General features: G+C 40.5%; 1 protein-coding gene and 1 long non-coding RNA gene across 3 annotated transcripts in view; both read left to right on the forward strand.

Annotated features, from left to right (window-relative positions):
- Positions 1-18,112, forward strand: part of LOC137182575 (homeodomain-interacting protein kinase 3-like) — a 38,815-nt gene extending 20,703 nt beyond the window's left edge. Inside the window, exons 6-18 of one of the 2 annotated variants that reach the window (XM_067588885.1) lie at positions 2,623-2,742; positions 3,376-3,462; positions 3,590-3,774; positions 3,961-4,126; positions 4,731-4,854; positions 5,090-5,184; positions 6,235-6,389; positions 7,842-8,003; positions 8,095-8,466; positions 8,627-8,788; positions 8,920-9,194; positions 11,788-11,939; positions 13,676-18,112. In XM_067588885.1, the coding sequence (XP_067444986.1) occupies positions 2,623-2,742; positions 3,376-3,462; positions 3,590-3,774; positions 3,961-4,126; positions 4,731-4,854; positions 5,090-5,184; positions 6,235-6,389; positions 7,842-8,003; positions 8,095-8,466; positions 8,627-8,788; positions 8,920-9,194; positions 11,788-11,939; positions 13,676-14,245 (2,625 nt within the window). In that variant the 3' untranslated portion in view covers positions 14,246-18,112. The remainder of the gene's footprint in view (positions 1-2,622; positions 2,743-3,375; positions 3,463-3,589; positions 3,775-3,960; positions 4,127-4,730; positions 4,855-5,089; positions 5,185-6,234; positions 6,390-7,841; positions 8,004-8,094; positions 8,467-8,626; positions 8,789-8,919; positions 9,195-11,787; positions 11,940-13,675) is intronic. The other variant, XM_067588886.1, reaches the window with a different exon arrangement.
- Positions 18,113-18,679: 567 nt separating this feature from the next.
- On the forward strand, positions 18,680-20,565 carry LOC137183796 (uncharacterized). The gene is made up of 3 exons (XR_010928536.1): positions 18,680-18,903; positions 19,557-19,588; positions 20,213-20,565. It is a non-coding gene; the product is annotated as an uncharacterized lncRNA (long non-coding RNA).
- The last annotated feature ends 150 nt before the right edge of the window (positions 20,566-20,715 follow it).

A 20,715-nucleotide genomic window follows, 5' to 3' on the forward strand; every position in this document is an offset into this window, starting at 1 on the left:
AAAGCATGCTGTGCTATGCCAAGGCTCACTGCAGTTCCACTCTACACAGCAAAATGTATTTATAAACATAAGCCTGATGGTAGACATGTGTGCGTGCGCGCGCACACACACACACACACACACACTGTGGTGAGCGTTCAGTGCACCATCAGCAGGTTCTCAGTCCAGTGCCCTCTGGCCAGTCAGTGTGTTTGTTCTGGGCCGTAGACACGTGCATGTGCGCAAATGCACACACACACACGCTGTAAAACGTATCACTGTAGGATTTCCATTGGTCATGGAATTTCTGGAATATCATGGTATTTTTAAAGGGTAATCAAGACAGGGCAGGCCAGAGAGTTTGATGGATTCTTGGGAAAATTCAGCTCATATCTGGAAAATTTACAGATGGTTCACTTCACAGGGGTATACCAGAATCTGTTTTATAACTTGCAAATCAAACAGTACTGGAAACCACACCTGTAAGGACTTTAAATCTTCCTTGAACAGAAAAACAAAAGAAACAGACGAACAAATCAGTGGAAATATATTATAATATATCATAGAAAGGTCATGTAGTTTTACATGATATTCATGTTTGGAATTCCCAGTTAACACATGAATTTGCATGATTCAGTAGTGTCATTTTTATTTCTCAAACAGAACAAACTCTTGTGCAATAGATTTGACTGTTTGTTTCAAGTAAGATAGTTTAGAATTTTGAGTGTGATGCAATAGATAGATGTGATGTTATGCTTATGGTTTGACATTATATAACATTATGGATTTATAGATCAAAACATTGTGGAGAGACAGAGACCTGCTGTCTTTGTCTCAGTTATCTTTATTTCTTTCAATACTGCTCAAAATATCCAAACCTGTGCCTTTTGAGAGTTCTATGTGATCACTTCCCCACGAGTCATAACTTGCATTACTGCATTTTCAGAGGAGGGTTTTCACTAGTTTGAAGCAGGCTCAGATCATAAGATTTTCATCAGGAACAGCAACATTTTAATCTATCACTTAAAGTTCAAATAAGGAAATTAAAGACATGAGGCTTTGAGCATACTTCTGTAGGTGAAGTAGATTTTCTGTGGCTCAGTAAGGACTACATTTTTTTTGTGTGTGTGAAGGTTTTTTTTAGCAGATTTAAAAGCATGGTACAGACAATACAGATACCAACTGCAAATAGGAAGTCTGAGGTTTTCAGATATGTTAAACTGTTTCAACCCACAAGCAAAACACCCTCCCACATGTCCTAGGAGGGTACAAAATACATTTCCTGAGTGACAGATTAGGGAGGAATAAGAAGGGGGGCGGAGTAAAGACAGGTATTGATCAGATTAAGTGTCCATTGCAATTAGAGAGTTACTATGGGAGAGAAAAGGGTCACAAGTTCTGTGGAATCTTTTCACAGATCCTCTGACTGTGTGCTTGATTTTTCTTGGTTGAGAAAAGACATGCAATCTTTTAAGCAAGAAGTTGTGCCAGGGGGGTTAGGACTCTTCCAGTGTAGCAACATATGACATTTGGCTATGAGGATAGAGAATGCAACAAGGTCAGCTTGGTATTTGGTAAATCTGCCTTCAACAGGAGTAACACCAAAGATAAGGGCTACTATTTTAAATGTAATGTGTATTTTAATACCTCTTTTTTTATTAAACAGTCTTTACAACAGTTAATGAAACTGTCAAATTAGAGCTCTGATGTGTCAAATATCAGTAACCTCTGTCAAATGTCAATAACCTCTGACTCCTCTATCTGTGTGTATGTGTGGCTTGTTTGTTGCATCCGTTTTGGCCACGTGGAGTGCTCTAACTATGTCAGTTTGGCAGAGCAGTGAAGGTTGAAGTGCATGCCGTATTAGATAACTTGTAACTTATAGACCAGCTGTTGGACAAAATCCAAATTAGAGAGTATAACATAAGTTTACATGTTGAATGTGTCTTATGTTTAAAAGTTAAACCACTGGTTTAAATGAGAGTCAGTCCATTTGATTCTTCACAAAAAGACATGTATTTTCTTCTGACAGTTTTAGATATTTAATTTGGTAATAATTTGCTGAATTATTTGGCATTGATTTGAATACACTGAATATGTGTGGTTGGGCAGCTTAAGAGCTACTCACTGAAGGAATATCCTCATCCTTGTTTTTAGTTTTGTGGTGTAAAGGAAGTTTGGTGGCTTTTAAGCCTTTAAGGTGTGAACAGGCCAACTAGCTGCAAACTGTCTGCTAACAACAACTGAAGCTGGAACATATTGATCCTTTGATCAGCCTTAAAAAAAATCACATCTGAGCAACAGCAAAAGATTCTCCTAAATTCACCTCAACACTAATAAGCTGCCGACATAAATTACAAAATTATGTATGGTTAGAGTGAACTAAAAGCTATATTTTCACGCATTGGCTGAAATGAATTTAATTACATTCAAGCTGATTATCTTATTTCAGCTAAGTGGCTGTGATGAAAACCATTGTCTTCTCTCTCTCCACCTCTTTATCCTTCCTCTGTCAATCCTCTTCTCCCACATTTTCCCATGTCTTCTTTCCCCTTGTCCAACAACACTTAAAATCCTTCCTCTTCCTTCCCTCTCTCCCTTTCTCTGCCTCTTCCTCTCTGTTTCCTGTCTCTCTGGGCTCAGATCCGGTACATCTCTCAGACTCAAGGCCTGCCTAGCGAGCAGCTGCTCAACAAGGGGACCAAGACCTCTCGTTTCTTCTCCAAAGAGTCTGACTCTCCCTACGCCTCCTGGAGACTAAAAGTACCTGCACGCAAATCAGATAAACATACACGCACGCATCATGCATCTCATACACTAAAGTACACATCCTCCTGTCAACAGTCACTGATATCTGTGTTGGTAGGGGCATAGACATCTACTGTTTGCACTGGGAAGGTGAGAACTTAAGAAAAGCAAGACGTTTTCATTGGAAATTCTAGCGCAAGTCCTTTCAAACAGGAAAAAAACTATGAAGTGGTAGTGCATTCCCAATAGGAAACAGCTGCCTAAGCTTCTCAAAACAGGACAAAGCCAGCACACCCTGAGGAAAGCTCACGGAAATGTGAAACTGTGTTTAGACTACCTGCTGAGCTGACTCTGAATACATTTTAAATGAATGTGAGCCTAATATTTATCTCTACATGTACTTCCCAGTAAAAACACAACCACCTAACACTTTGAACACACAGATTTCCATGGAAACACACATACTCTACTCCAAGTACCTGTGTATATTTGATCTAATGCTTTGACCTTTTATTCCTCATCATTGAAACACAACTCACTATTAGCTTTCAACACACAGAGACGCGAAAATGTGTTTATACAGAAATCTTTATATACACTTCATACATACCATAGATTCTCTGGCTTATGTTTTTATTTCTCCTCTAGACGACAGAAGAGCATGAGAAAGAGACGGGACTCAAATCCAAAGAAGCCAGAAAGTATATCTTCAGCTGTCTGCATGACATAGCACATGTGAGTCCAACCAGAATGCAGTTCACATCTACAGATATACTTTGTGAATTCAAAAATCCACTAGTTGCCCTCTGTGGCTCTCATATGCAGTGTTTTCTCTCTTCCTGCTTCACTGCGTCCTTTTCAGGTGAACTTGGTGCTGAGTCCTGATAACAGTGACATGCAAGCAGAGAAAGCAGACAGGAGGGAGTTTGTGTCTCTGCTGAAGAGCATGCTGCTGATTGATGCAGAGGACAGGACTGTTCCTGACAGCGTCCTCAATCACCCCTTCCTCACTATGACTCATCTGCTGGACTACCCACACAGTAACCAGTAAGGCTGCGACAACTGACATGAAATGTGGTAGCTTGCACGATGGTGTTTTGTTTTGTTTTTCTAGCTTTGTGCAAAGGGATGGCATAATTACATTCTTGTCTGCAATATTGTTGACCGCAGCATGAAATTTAATCATAAAGAATCTCTTCCTCACCCAACTACAACTCCTCTGATCTCTTCTAGTGTGCAGTCATCTTTCCGTATCATGGACATGTGTCACAGTCGGCCCACTAATGCAGTTTTTGACGCTCTGAACCAGAACACCATTCATTTCTCTAGACCTCCTGTAGCCCCCACTGTCTCCTCTGGCCTTCCTCTGGGCTACAGCAACATACCAGTCCACACTCAGGTGAGTGTGAGTGTGTGATCTTTCGACTAGTAATGTTTTCTATTGTATGAGATCTGGGAAAGTATCACTTCAAAACATCAGTAATCATTTATATCAGTGAGACAAACTTACTAGCAATGCTGTTACACCTCAAAAAAATTAGGTCTCATTCATTCCACATGGAATTTCACTTAACTTATTTCTCATTTCTTTGCACTTAGCCTCTCTGTGACTTCCCATTTATTTCAGGATAGATACATAACTGAATGCCTATGAATATGACTCTTTGGTTATGTAATGTTTCTTAGCAATGTTTCTGTACTGTTGACCTCATGTTGCCCTCTTCAGGAGAGAAGGTGCCATAACACTTCACCTCAGAATATTATTCTTGGTGTCTGTCTCAGTCACACGTGGCGCTGTCAGTCACTGTAATCCAGCTAATCTTCCTCCTGTATCTGTATTTTTTTTGTATCTCTCCTTTGTCATTCGCTTCATTTCCCCTTAATCCCATCACTCTTCTGTCCACATTTTCCCACTCTCATCTCTACTCTTTTCTTTTTTCTTTTCATTCTTCATTCTGCTGTCTTCTCTTCCACCACCCCCTTATACCCTTTTTCTGATGTAGGCTATTACCCAGTCGGCTCCATCAGTGTTGCATCCTGGGATAGCTATAACAACTGGGAATGGTCAGTTTGGGTGCAGTGACTCGTTCCCACCTGCTCTTCTTCTTTGTCCTCCCACCATGCAGGGTATGTTGACAGCATACTGCTTACAATGATTTAACCACACTTTTTTTTAATAAAGGTACACGTAATTTTATTACACAGATTTCATATTTTAAAATGTTTTCCAGTATAATCAGAATGATTTGGAAAACTCAGTCTGTTCTAATTTAAAGCAGTTAACTGTAAATGAGTGGTGCCATAGCTTCACCAAGACACTGTTACATTTATTGATGTTTTGTTTTATGCATTTTTTTTCAAGGTAATCTTAATCAACCAGCAGGGTATTCTGTTCCTATGGTAACTCAGGCCCCTCCCATACAACCCCTACCAGTGAGGCCGGGTGTAATAGCACAGGTAAAACACAGATCCTGTTAGCATGCAAGTACTAACAGTTGAACTATGTAGAAATGTTTTGAGATGCAATGACGGAGTAAAAGTGAAAGTAACATTTGGAACAACAGAGACTTAGTTGTATAGGCGGATCTGCCCCTGCAGTCACACAGCTGATTTGTCTTTTAGCAAGATTCTGAATTCCTAACTTGTCACTCACTTGTGAACTCAACAGCAGTCCTAGTTCTGAGGGAGTTCAAAGAGATTGTATGTATGGGGATCAATAGATCAGGCTTTGTACAGTCATGAATTTTCCAGGCCTGGAAAAGATTTAGAAAAACATGAAATCACAAAGTTTTGGAAAAGCCATGGGAAATACTTTCATAAATATTTTAACAAGGTGAATAACAAATTTAAATATGACCTGTATATTTCAGATGCCATATCACAAACAGAAGCACAGACAGCAGTAATACTTTTCTAGTAATCTTTAATTTGTTCCCTGATAGCCAGCTAGCAGTATATTTTTAACAAAAACAATCTTTCCATTGATTTTTTTAAATTTTATTTGTAATATGCAAGCTATAATCTAGCCTATATTATCATGACATTAATAAAATATTTTTCTAATATCACGATATGGCACATGTATGCAAGTTCATGTGAAATAACCAATTGATTTTAAATGAAGTGAACTGTGTTTCACTGTTGAGTGTTACATCAGACCAAGCTGATGAATAAACACTTCAAAACAAAACATTGAGAATTCTGTAGTATGTTAGTTTTTATTGTTAATTTGGGCAGCAGAAGCTTATAAAATGACAACATGATATGATCATATCATTACAATATGCTTCCACTGATAAAAGATGTTAATTATCACTCAGTTCTAATGTTGTTGAAAATGATTGATGTTAGTTTACTCTACAAACCTTTCATGTGTACACAGAAATTACAGAATGTTCAGTCATGAAAACTGGTTTAAAGTTATGGAAAAGTCATGGAAATCCATAGTGTATGAACCCTTATTGATGATGGCATAACATCCCTGATTTTCCTTCACTGTCCGCACAGCAGGCCTGGTCTAGCCGGGGTCAGCAGCTCCTTGTCCCCGCAGCTTGGCAGCAGATGACTCCAGTAGGTCCCCCTCCCTCTCACCCACCTCCACCACCCCCGTCCTCCCTAACCAACGATAGCACGGCTGGACCGCAGAGGATCGGTGACTGGGGGTGAGTCACCCAAATTTGAAGTCTGGGAAATTCCCGGTTCCAAGACTTCCTCTAAGTCAAAGATTTTTCGTGCATTCAGTGTGTATACGTGCACTTAAGTAACAGCTACTGTTGGCTTTCTGTTGCAACATGTTTTCTGAAATGTAACCAAAAAAAAACAAGAGTTAACAGAATTAGACTCCTGCTGGAGAAACCCATTTTCCGTCTATGCATATGCTCAACCAGGTTTCTAAAAGATTTTTTCATTTACAAATGTAGATGACAAAGACCCAGCATGGGAAGCAATACATCACACATAAAGTGATGGTTGTGTTAGGAAATGTTATGAATTTGTTTGTTTTCATTACAGTAGTCATCTGTTCCTATCATATTTTTTTTACCCAAAGTCAGTGTCCAAAATTAACTTTTCAGCTTAGCAGCCAAGGTGGCTGATAGATGAAAGATTTTCTGGCCAGACTGATTTTTTTACCAGCCAAAATAATAAATTGCCTTTTACTATCGCAATTTGCTATTATCACTATTTATCATGTCATCTTGATCTCATATACATTTGTCAATCAATATTACAGTAGTGTGCAAACATGCACTTCAACACGTTAATGTGCTCAAGTTGTAATTAAAAGCCATCACATTAATGTAAAGACTACAGCAGCATAATCAATCGGAAAATCCATTGGCATTGTTTCAGTGATGATTTAATTAAGAACTACTTTACATCTCAATTGAATTCCAGATTTAATAGAAGGATCATGATTAGCAAATTACTTTAGATTATGTACTACTTGTACATTCTGTGTGTGGCAACAAGTAACGCTTTATTGAGCTGCCAGAACGGGGTTCGGTGGGGCGCTCAGGATAACAACAACATTCAAGTAACATAGTCAACAAGCTAAGTTAATCCTCCAAGCTAATGCGTGCTAACTACGCTAACGACAAATCAGAAATGTACAACAACATTTTTTGCCACCACTAGATATCAAACAAAAGCCAGAGACTACATCGTATGAAGTTGCTGTGAGTTGTAAATTCCCCACCTCTAAGCAGAAGGTAGAAGATAATGTTATCTCAAGACAAGCCCGGGCAGCTCTCCTGCTCCCGCCACCGTCTCAGACTCACCCTAGTCGATGGCTGTCTCCTCGGCCTGCTGATGGGTGTGCAGCACTATCTTCTTCTCTTTTTTCCATTTTATGGCGGGTGGCAACCAGCATTAAGGTACATCACCGCCATCTACTATGCTGGAATGTGAAACAGAGTTATCTACCCCCATAAACAAACACAGTGAACCAGCAACTTTCTCCAGCGTGTGTCGGAAATTTATTTTTTCCACTGGCCAGATTGATGTCCATACTTTACTCGCCTAAGACTAAATTTACCTGCATTTGGTGAATGGTGAGCTGCATGATATTTCTCTTGCACCCCCTTTTTACTTTTATCTTTTTATATCTTTCACAGGAAAGTGCGTCCCCACAGCAGCCACTACAGTTCAATGATGCAGCAGCCTCTCCTGACCAATCAGATGCCAGCCCTCTCTGCCCATCAGCCAATCAACATTGGCATAGCTCATGTTGTGTGGCCCCAGCCAGCCACCAAAAGGAACAGACACAGTCACAACAGGTGAGCTTCTGAATTGTAATCAATCCTTTGAAAGTAGAAGCTCTCTGCCTTTTCATTTGTATCTAACACATCAACTGTCCTTTATAAAAAGGAACCTGTCCCACCCGAGCAACATCCACATATCACAGTGTCGGACCCCCAAGATGGTCGATGTCGTTGGTCAGGCAGTGGCAGGAAGGGAGCAGCCTCAGAGGGAGGTGCCTGTGGTGGAAACCAGGCAACAGGAAGTTCAAAACACAGATGAGGAGGAAGATGATGCAGAGGAAGAAGTCAGCTGCTTCAAAGAGGTTGTGCCAAATGGTATCAGACAGCTGGAGCGTTCCAGTCAACTACAGCGAGACGTGGCGGTTCTAATGGGTGACACACCAAGCCCTGCGCCCAGTGTGATCAGCATCCGCAGTGAACTGACAGACGGAGAAGATGAAGGGGAGGATGAAGATCCTCAGAGGTGCCGTCTGAGCGAGTGAGTAACATCAAAGACAATTTAAAGGGGATGATCCTAATCAACCGTAGCCCAGAGAAGGGCATCTTGTGTGTCCTTCACCTGGCCTACCGCAGAATGTTTTAACATGAGATTAAGATTGGATTTGAAGAAAATTTTACCTGTATTTTTCTGTTTGTAGGTGTAAAGAAGAGTGTGTGTGTGAGGCGTGCAGAAACACCAGTGTGACCATGGAGAGAGTGTGCTCCCTCAGCAGCCCCGACAGCAGCCTCAGCACCAGTTCCTTTGCCTCCAACTCGCTTCAGTCCAGCCCCTCTGTCTCACCTTGCAAGAGACCCAACAGGTAGCTGTTTGTGGATGTTTGTCTTAATGTCCAAATAACTAATTTTCCATGAAAGAGAGATTAAATATAAACACACTCATAAGTTTTGATAGTTCAGCCAGGTTCATGTGTTATTTCTCCTCTGTACCCAGCATGTCAGAGGACGACGGCCACGAGAGTGGCTGTGACACAGTGGAAGGCTCCCCCACGTCCGACACATCAACTTCCCCGCGTGGCAACAGTCCTTACCGTTACCTTGACAATAGTAACCACAACAACCGCCCACCCTTGGCTGCCATGGTAGCACCACTGCCTTCCCCTGCAGTGCAGGGCAGGAGTCCCCGTGGTGTCAGGACAATGGTGGTTCCACCAATGAGAGTGCAGAACAACAACACTCAAGGGACAGAGGAGCGTTTCCAGAGAACAGGTCAGTGGTGGTGTTTACTTTTCAAACAGGAAACAAATATTTCTCTTTGTGCATGAGTTTACTGTATGACTTCCTCTGATTATACATAGGATGGATTTCATAGATAAGCTCTTGTTTTTGTTGTGTAGCATACTAACATCCGAAAAAGAGATGGTATATCTGTTTTTTCTGATTTTTTTTCTTTCTTTTTTTTTCAATTTTATCATTACAAGCTAAAGGAGTTTGGTGCTTTCATGAAAATATTGTATTAACACGCAGAAAAGTGTTTTGCTATAAATGTGCCCTCTTGCCACCTGTCTTGTGGTCTGTCACCTTTGCTTTGGCGGTGTCTGCTTTGCAGGTCATATGGAAGCAGTAGGGGCTTACCGCCCCCTAGTGGGTCATAGAGGCTTTAACAGGTGATCAAGAGACACCAGCAGAGAACTGGCCACACTGTAGTCTAATACCCAGAGATGCATCCTAACTTTCATCGCTTTCCCTCCATCAGAGTAACACTTTTCTTAAAGGAAATTTTCCAGAGAATCAAGAGAAAATTCTCAAGACAAAAACAGAGAGGGTGTGTTTTTCCCTCATATTACACATAAATAGTTGGGTTATAAGCAGTGTTTTTTTTGTATATGTACATACGTCTACATGTAATGTAAGCTTTACTGAATCAGATTTCTAAAGGCACAGCAATTTAATTATTTTGAATGCGGTGCAGAACAAGTAAAATGATGGAAACTTTCCTCGTCTGAGCATTCACTATTGTTGATAGTAAAATCATTCAGTGTATTTCCTGTTCCCTTAAGTTACCGTTAACTTTAACTGGAGTACAGTTAATGTAGTCCCAAGTGGAGGGAAAGGTGGATGCATTTCATTTGGTATTGAATCAGAGCCTATGTTTTCTCTGCTGGTTCTTGCCATGGAGCAAAAGTTGCCCAAAGGCACTGGTGTGTGATCAGTTTCACCTTTCAGTTCTCCCCGTGTTAGTTTTATTAATAGTGGAGTCAATTTAAAACTGACACAAATCAGAGTCCAAGGATCAACTTTGCTCCTCTGGTGCCTTTTCTGAGTGCCAACAATCTATGTGCCTTTCTCTTTCACCAACTTGATGGATTTTATTGTCTAGTTGTATGGTGCTGTGTTTTATGGGAAGATTCTCAACCTGTTTAAATGTGAAAGACACGTTTGATGATTCTTTAATGACAGCAGAAGTTACAGTTACACCATGACCATAAAATGCTAAATTGTCAAATTCCTCTACACCACTAATTCAGACATTTCATCTGAAGCAGGTCATTCTCTTTTGTTCACTGGGGTCACAGTCCTGCTGTAAAATGACACTTTGTCCACACTGACTGTAATCAAAAGGAGTGGCATGATTCTGCTGCATCGAGTAGTGCCTTTCTTTGGCCAACATCTACAGCAGTCATTTCACTATATCTGTTAAGTGTAGGTTAGGTTAAACATTGCCACACCAGAACACGTCCAACACCACCATAGTTGAATTAGCTGTTAGCTTTTTTATTATTATTAAAGTAAAGGAGACTTTCTTTCAGTCTTCAGTAAAACTTCAGTGTTGTTAACTCAATGTCCTCTGCTATTAAGACTGAGCTTTTCCATTCATCTTTTGACTTTAATTAAAAAAGAAGTTGGCTGTTTTTATTTGGCTGACTTAGTACAGTATGCTATACGCATTGCATCTCATTAAGGTGTTAGCTTGATATACTTTCAGATGGTATCTCGTCAGGTTTCCTGCTTTTGCTTTGAGTGCAAATTTGGTTTGTGTAAATCTTTCTACACTGCATTGCACAGCTCTCTTAGAAATGTTAAATCTAGCTGCTGTTTTGTAGTTACAGCTACATTGATTGTTTTTACATCAGCACTCAGGAGAACAATTTGGCATCCCTGCTAAATTCTGCTATTCATTTTTTTCAATATCATATTGGCATTTTCTAAACATTTGAAAATAAGTTTAATAATAAACAATTTTGGCAGTGTTCCTAGGTTTTGGGGCCTAACATGGACCGGTCTCATCATACTGTTTGATGTTAGTTAGCCTGTCTGGTCAGCCTTTCACTGCCAGGTAAAGCAACACAGCACATGTATGAGGATTGTGTGCTTGTCATATTAATAGCTCATCCTAAAGGTCACCACAGCCCCCAAATATTCAGCTCTGCAGTGTTTGGCACTGTGAAGTGCTACACAGTATGGCACATTGACCTTATGATTAGATCTACACCATCAGTGGCTTGGGGGCATCTTGATCAGTTAATTTAATCTGTGCAACCTTCAATTTACTCTACAGTATGATCAGATTAGCTCAGTAGACAGTGATGATCAGCTGTCAAATCCTTGGAGGTAACAAACATTTTCAGATGAAATACCTGCATTTAAGGTCTAAAGAGGAACATATGCTCCATATTAAAAGAACATCTGAATCTATTCCCTCTCTGGTATGCATGCTTGTTTGTTGTTTGAAGTTTTGGTAGTTGTTGCTCTATTTCACTGTCTTTAGCTTTTCAGGTCATGCGGACTAACCTGCCATCTTTTTTTTGCAATATATATGTATGTCCTTGTTTGACTCCCTTCTGTCTTCTCTTTGTCCCAGTCTCAGAGTCCTGGTCCCGGTCCAAAGGCCGCTGCAGCCTGGTAGGACAACAAAGCACTCCCTCTTCCGTCCCCCTCCTCCCATCCGCCCCCCTCCTGTCCCGGCAACAAAAATTGACGGGGCAGCAGCAGCACCCTCTGGGTTTTGGACAGGTCAGTCTAGTTCCTTTCCTTTCTCTTAAAATATTTGAGGCAGGATGCAGATAAAGAAAAGGAGCAGAACTCTTCAAAATCTGTTGGAGAATATTAATGAGATGACTCATGCTTTGCAGCAGAGCTTGAGGGCATGTTGTGTCCAAAGTTGTATGACAGGCAAATGAAATTGGTCTCTGGAATTATTCAGCAGAAATACCAAAAAATTTTCCTTTTGAAATACTGGAGATTAAAAATAACGGGGGCTGAGTTGTGTAGTGGTATAATTTTAATGAGCTTACACAACAGTTTGCAAAAACAGGTGTGGGTAGCAAGAAAAGGTAATTTGTACAAAGAACCTTTATAAAAAGTTTAAACCCAAGGAGTACATGGTGGGAAACAGACAGATGTGAAAATCACAAAGGTACTCGGACACTTTGTTCCTAAGACAGCTGCATAATACAAACAAACCAAATTTTAGTAAAATTGACCCAGTTGAGGAATATAACCCATCTGGTACAATAAATGGTATTCTGGTCTCCTTTCAGTCCCTGAAGTAAGGGCTTGATAAAAACATCAAGCAATGACTTCAGAGAAATATTTCAATATTTTGGGAAATGGCCCGTACGCTAAATATGAAGCTAGAGCTAGTAGCTGGTTAGCTTACCTTAGCATAAACATGCAAAACGGGGAAACTGCTAGCCTGGCTCTGTCCAAAGGTAACAACATCCATAACATGTTAATTAGTGAGATTTAGAGGTGCTGGTAGGTGGATTTCAATAACTTTGGACAGAGCCAGGCTAGCTGTTTCCTCCTGTTTCCAGTCTCAATGCTAAGCTAAGCTAACTAGCTGCTGGCTCCAGCTCCATGCTGAACAGACATGTGGCTGTAATCAATCTCTCATTGGGCTTGGGTGATATCTTTTTTTTCATACCTCCCTGACATTTCACTGGGGTATATGTATTTGTAAAAAAAAAAAAAAATGTAAAAGCTGAGCTGCTGGTGATGGAAGTCATTGTAGCATGTATGACATTAGTAGTGGTGATGTGCGGGTCAGGGTTTTTTAATACCTGCACCCACCGGACCTGTTATGGGAGCCAATCCGCACTGCCCGCGTCAGTCAACCACCCAAACCCAACCCGACCCACAAACCGCCAACTGCGCAGAAAATATGTTATGATTATGAGTGCTTAGGTGGAAATACAAGGCAAAAATTCAGAGATGAAACAGTTAACACTGTCTCTTACCGTTCATCCAGTACCACAGCAGAGAAACAGCTGAATAACTAAATTTAAAATAAACTTACTGAAGACCAGCAGATGAAAATCTAGAAAAGAGTTTCAGCAAAGTTCTCAGCAAAGTTATAAACTTTGAATCGCTTCCTCTGCAGTCTTCACTTCCTGCGGAGTCGACGAGCAGAAATACAGACAACGCCACTCTGCCATTGCAATCCACATTATAGTTAGAGGCAGGATTACACGCTGTTTTCAAGTTCACCTGGTAAACTCCAGGTGTACTTCAGGTTTACTCAGAGTCTGTATTTTTGATGGTATTGAAAATCATACCTTCCGTATTTCTAAATACTCTGGTGTACTGTGATACTGTGATACCGCCCAAGCCTACTTCTCATCTAACTCTTGGGAACAAAGCGAATCAGCATATTTCCCAAAATATCAGATTATTTCTTGAACAGTCTGGGTAGAATTTGGGTGTTTAACAGATTGTCACTGTGTTTGTTTATTCTCTCTCTGATGCAGCCGTACGGTTCCAACCACAGCAACAAAGAGTGGAACGGCAACTATGGTCCTCTGCGGCCGCACGCCTACATCCCCCCAACTGTCCACACCCACACCTTCACGCACCTGCCACACAGCAGCCCCACGCACACTTCGGCCGCCCCGCACACACACACCCAGGGCCTGCCCACACACACCCTGCTGTCCTACCCTCCCAGCGGCCCCCTCACCGCCGCCCACCACCCCCATCCCATCCTGCCCTCTCGCCCTCCTCCTCCCCCTCTCCTCCAGCACAGCTACAGTCTCTCCCACCCCCAAGGGGGCGCTATAGTTCACCAGGTGACCCTGGGCATCAGCACCCACCCCCACCACCCTGGACACCCCGCTCCCCACCCACACAGGCTCCTTCCCTCCCCGACGATCCACCCCCATCACCAACCCGGTTACGCCCACCACCCCCACCAATTCAAACCTCCCTTCCCACCTCCGCCACCCCCTCCTCACCCCTACATGGCCTCACCAGCCGCCTACACAGGCTTCCCTCTGAGCCCCACCAAGCTCAGCCACCACCCCCAGTTCTCTTATATCTGAGGAGCAGGACGGGGCCGCAGCAGTACCTTCTTGTGAGGAAGGGCGACAGGAAATGGACTGGGGCTGCGACCTGGGCCTGTAGAGCTAGCAGCAGAGCACAAAACGGACACTTGTGATGATGAATATGAAGAAGAGGAAAATATGGTTAACAAGAGGAAGATGAATAACGATGTATGATAGGGGATTGAGGAAGAAACCCAAAAGTAATGATGCTGAAGATGATGTTTTATGGTGTTACGAGGCCTCTGTAATGTGGAGGTGCAAAAGTCAATGATGGTGTTTGATTGTCAGAGCAACTTGTGTTCTGAAAGACTTCCTGCAAAATCATGTCAACCAGCGGAAGAAATAACGATCGATTACTGCAGAGCTTTATAAGAGAGCATCACAAGAGTGAATGAATTCACAAATGATGATGATAAGGAAATTTAAATTAAGAATGTGTCCTTTGCACATTACCTCCTGTCATTTGTTGTTTGAGTAGTGTTCAGAGAATATGATCTAATTAGTGGCTGGAAATCATTCGTTGTTGTTTGCTGTCAGGCCGACCCTTTATCTTTGTTGCCTTGTAGCATGTGCTAGCCGCTCAGATCTGTTTTTTTAGCCATCCCAGTCTGTATTAACCAGGATTGAACGCTCCTGTCTTTGTTTCAGGCAGACTTTGCTGCTGCCATCTCCTAGTGCCTTAAAACCAGAGTTTATGACGTTACTTCAGGAGCTTATAGATTGTAAATTTAAATGGGCTTGCAGCACTTAACCTTTAGACTCTGAATACGATGGGCTTATTGGATGAATATGAGGATTCTGCTTGTGGTTATGTTTAAATATTGGCAAATGTTCAAACTTCAGTTTGCTTTCTAACTCAGAGTATGGATTTACTTTAGCTAGAGGCTGCACATTTAGGGCTTTGACTGAATGAGCTTTTTATGTACATAAAGAGTGATTTGATATTTTGATAATCGATTTCTATTCACTATAGTACTTAATTCATAACAGTATTGTCACTGTTTACTGTAACTGCAATACAATCTAGATAGCCTCTGGGTTGCTGTGTTTTTATTTTATTTTTTGCATTTAGGCTAGACCTGCATTAATGCATTTAATGTTTTAGATTTTGGGAGTGGCATAGACTAAAAAAAGAGATAAAATTTGTTTTATGTTTTACTTTTAAATGCTTCTCAGTGTTTGAAATAACCTATCAACTTACAGTATCATTGCTGGGCTATTGAGTGTTAGAGGTGTTATCGGTAATTGTTTCAAATATTCGTGTGAGACGAACCTTTTGTCCATGTATTGAAGCCTTTTGTCAGTTTTGATACATTCCTTCAGGGTGGATGAATAGCCTTGATATTTGCTTTTTTTTTTTTTTTTTTTTGGTTTTGTGTTTTTGATTTCCAGTGTGTAGTAGAGCTGCGTCTTTACCTGTCGTCATATCAGCTGGTATTTTAATCCAATCAGCACCAAAGACTGTTCATTAATCATTTCTGAAGCATGGTCGATACTATTTCTCCCTTCACCTCCAGCATACTGTTGCAGTTATCAACATTGGAATATATTGAGAGATCTCTATTTTAAAAAATGAGGTTGAGGTTTTATTTTTCTGAGCTATGTTTGGCAAATTGTATTTGGAATGTATAGATAATAAGCTGCTATGTACTGATTATCTGCCACTTCGTAGCTGTGAATTTAGAGGATTAATCTCATTCTAGCCTGCATTCTCTCTTTTGTATTGTAGTTCAGACAACTAGATACAATAGGAGTGGATTTTATTTTGATCATAGAGTATATTGAATGCTATTCCTATATGCTTGTGCCTCTGTATATTGGCTTTGTTGTTTTGAAGTGATTGTAAACTGCTGTAATGGAAGTTATGAGTTTTCTCTTTCTTTTTTTATTCTGTTGCTTTTTGGTGTGTGTGTGTGTGTGTGTGTTTTTTTTTGTGTGTGTGTGTGAGCATTTAGCATCAGTATTTCATCTTGAAACGTAGGCTGGGTTCACTCTTGGATTCTGTAACTGGTGTGTCGTTGATGTATTATTGTTTTTCTTCTGATGAAATTGCTTTTTTTTTCCCGTTGTTGGACTGTATTTGCAACTCTTGTACTGTACAACTAGTGCCTTTCTTCAAACAAGTGGCTGCATCGCATTGATATCAAAGCAGTCGAAAATGTGTAGACTAGTTCCTTCTAAGGGGATCAGCTCCTACTTTCACATCACGAAACCCCAAAGTTATTTGTTTGTTAGACTGAGATGAGGTCTGAAAAACAATCTCTTTTTTTACAGTCCTAAGAAAGTACAAGTCAGGGAATGTTTTATTGCGCTCACCAAGAACACCGTGCAGTACTCAAAAAACATAGGGCCTGAATATACACAAATGCAAAGCTTTATTCTCACACCGTGAATGTATTTGTGGAACCCAAGACATCTGTTTTTGGTTTGCAGATGACTTATTTGTTGCATTTCTGATGGATACACAGAGTTTTCTCTCATTTTGTGATCGGGATGTTGATAGTTCTTGTATGCAGCTATTACCATAGGTAGATATCATCATGTGTTTCAGTCAGGGGTTCTTTCAAAAGGCTTTATCCATCAATCATACTAAAAGTTTAGGTCCAAAGTTGCCCAATCCTCACCTACTTATTGTATTACATTGTAATGGTTTTGCTATGTTGCTCAAGTATTGGGTGTATTTTGTGTACTCGTCTATTATGCTACTGTGTTGACGATCCTTAAACAAATGAGAGGACGCACTGTTCAGCGTGGAGTGCAGCCTAGATATCTAACTGATTGAAGAGGTGTGTTGCCGCACAGTAATCTGTACTTCACTTCATGGAAGGTGTTCTCTTCATTTTAACCCTGTGGTGTGCAGCTGCTCTCATTGATTCCCCCCCATATGTTTCTATTGTTTCCATCAGCTCAGCACCTGCGATGAGATGAACACATGTACCACCTCAGTGATGTCCCACGCCATAATCCCCCACCACTTTGGGTTGATTGCTTAGGATAGATAATCCTGCCCCACTGCAGCCTAACGCTGACAGTTGCATCATCAAAGTCACCAGAGGGTCAAACAGTCCCAGATCCAAAGCTCAACAAGCACACGGAGCCCAGCAGCCTCAAGTAACAAAACAGAGTGGCTGCTAAACACATAATTCCAAAAACATGAGGGGGAACTTAAGCTTTCTGTCCCTCCTATTAATCTTTTTTTGGGGGATATGGCAATAAACGAGAATTGCATCCAATTTATTTTCATCAGTGTTTCAGAGGTTGTAGTCAGCAATGTTTTGGTCCCTGCTGGCCTGCTTTTACTGGACCCCCACATGTCAAAACTACCAACTCAAACATTGGTCTGACACATCTCATTTGGGTACTGGGCTGAAAAAAAAATTGTAATTGCGCAATTTAAATCCTAAGACACGTTTTAGGTAGATTTTGTACCACAGCTATCTAATTATTGGGTTGACATTTATTGTATTTAGACACAAATATGTAGACACGATTGCTAAATTGAAACTGTTACTGTTCTAAATATGTGTAGATTTGTGTGGCTTTATGATTTTATGTTTTTGATTTTTTTTTTCCTAAATGCTACACTAGTTTGACATGTAGCAACTGCACTGTGCAATATACAACAATATGAGGACTGGGAAAATGATTATCGTTTGGATGTAATAATGTGTGTCTTACCAGTTTGCGGTCGTTTTCTTTTCCCCCCTCTAGTTCTCAGTGAGTTTCAATGTGACCAAGCCTTATGTACTTTGTCACAAAAAGCGGGTTCCTTCTTGGTGACTCTTATTGGTGAGTGTCAAATTATGAATTGATGGTGTACTATGTCAAGATTCACTTTGAATTAAAAAAGATCTTTTTGCTTCACTCAGTGTTTGTTTTCTTTGTTGAAAGACAATTCATGTACAAGTGTTACTATTTGATTTACTTGTATTTATTGCCACATCGAAGCAATGAACAAAGTCTTAACAGACGACTGTGTTGGTTTTATGTTGATGTCAATAATTTGATAGTGATTATATTGAAACATTTATAATAGCCCTTTGCCTGAAAGAGACATCCAGATTCAGCCATTTAGCATGTGGCTACAGTAAAGGTTATGTTACTGCCTATAGGCACATCTATTTAACTGACAGTAGCTGCAGTTAAAATATGTCAGTAGGTTGATGAAAGAGCACTTTGATTTTGGTGTACCACTTAATAATAAGTAACTAGAACACTGACAATAATCAATGTTCCTGGGTGGCACAATGAAGAATGTAAGCATTTCTAATTGTTGGCACACTTAAAGGGATCCTTGATTAACTTACTGACTGTATTAAATAGACCCTTTTCACAGCAACGCATTTTGACTTGTCAAAGCAGGAAAAGTGCAGGTGTAATGAATAACAGTGTTGATGGCAGTTCCAGCGCTCTGCTGTTGTGTGTGCTCACTCTGAAGTGGCTTACTGGGACAGTTAATGGACGGCTACATCATTATTTACACCTGTGCTTTTCCTGCTTTGACAAGTCTGCAGAGAAAATGGTAAATCAGCTGCTGTTGTGTTTAATCTGCTGATGTCAGTGTGTTAAATAGGTCAGAGAAGTTACCTTTACACAACCTTGTGGTTACCAATAGATGACGTATCCACAACGTTAGCTTAACTTCTGTAAGCAAAGTAAGTGTCCTTGAAGTGCCGACGCAACAGGTACTTTGTCGGTCGCTAGTCATGAAGTAGTGATGTAATTAGGTTAACATAGTAGTGACCTTCATGTCTTTGAGTGTGGACCCAAATAAGTGATAATTCTGTATGTGGAAAATATATAATAGTTGTGTCAACATAGAAAAAATTAGTGGGAAGGAGCTCCTGAGTGCTAGACAGAAGCTTTTTTATTTATTTTTTTGTTTTTAATTCTTAAAGTAAGAAACGTCAGGAAGTAGACATCTGCATAAGAAATACCTTAAACAACAAGAAAGTAGTGCAACAATCAACAAAATGCTAAAGTTTAAATAAATCCAGGTGCCATCCTCATCATTTCATTAGTTCCACCTGTGTTTTTTTCTGTTATGATGGGTCAGCATGTTTACTATGAAAAAGTTATGAAAAAGATTAATTTGTGAATGATAAAGAAACAAAAGTGTTCTGATGCTAGTACGGCTATCAAGATTCAGGGTCTTTTTTTCAGACAGCAAAACAAAATGTAAAGTAGCCTACACTGGGACATTTTTCCTGACTTACCAACAGGTGCATGTTAGAAAAAGTTTGGGAACCACTGAGCTAATTTAAAGTCCTCCTCCACTGAAAATATGTTTTTCTTCATGTTCCTACAGTTGGATGATTGAGCTTCACTGTGCAGAATGATGTAAGTGCAGTTTCACACCAGAGGGCTGTTTTACATTCATCTGTTGAAGGGGGAAAGTCTCTTTATACTTCCCTTTAATCTCAGTATAAGACATCACAGGTTGGAAGCCAATCCTATTCTAGTATGCAATTTATACAAGTGATGTGGAAACATAAAGCCTCTAGTGCACATACTCTGAGAATGGACTTTTCAGTGAAATGGGGACATTTTGTGTCCAACAGTTAAACTTCTGAAATGAAAAATATTTGCACATTCACTGATTATGGATTTCTCAATGAGAGAAGTGGAGTAATTGTAATTTTAATAAGTCTTAATGATGTAATTGACGGCTGTTATTCTGAATGTAATGACATGTTGAGAACTCATCCTATGTCTTACTGAGAGGTTCAGAGGTCCTGTTGTTCCAACAGTTTTTACTTAATGACTGTCATGATTGAGTGTTAACATAAAGGTGTTTTTAATTAAAAATGTCTGCTTCTGGCAAACATTTGCTGAACATAATTAACATTTTTATAATTTGAAATCAGGCAAACAAAACCATTCAGATAAATTCTCATAAGCCTCCCTTTGTGCAAGTTTAGGCTAATGTAGTTTGATGAATTAACACAATGTTTGCAATTTCAGGGTCCTAGAGGACGTTCCAGCAGCAAAATAATGATTTCAACATGACTTCTGTTACAGTAAATCAGGCACAATGGGAACAAATCTAACGATGTGTGTATGTCCCCTGTGTGGCCAGTCATCCTTCTTACCGACTGTGACTGTGAACAGTCAGTGTGACTCTGCCCTCAGCTCCCACCAGGGGCCGCCAGGGGCCCGCCTGCTCCTCACAGCAGAGCCCCGCTGGCGTCACTGCCTGCTTTGATTTTTGGTCCTCTAATGATGCAGCGAGCTTCACCTACGCTCCATTAAAGAGGAAAGAAAGACACAAGTGAGTTGTCTCGTCTCACATCTTCGTCTTCAGAGATGGAGTAATTAAGCGGACCGTTATGACCCGTCTGTTTCTGTCATTTTAACCATAATCACAGCACACACTCAGACTGTTCCCAGAAACTGTGTCAAGTCAGACACAGTTAGACACAACAAGACCGGACGTTAGATAAGTTACATATGAGAAACAAAAGAAA

The sequence above is a fragment of the Thunnus thynnus genome, chromosome 5, assembly GCF_963924715.1.
Source record: "Thunnus thynnus chromosome 5, fThuThy2.1, whole genome shotgun sequence".
NCBI classification, from domain to species: Eukaryota; Metazoa; Chordata; class Actinopteri; order Scombriformes; family Scombridae; genus Thunnus; species Thunnus thynnus.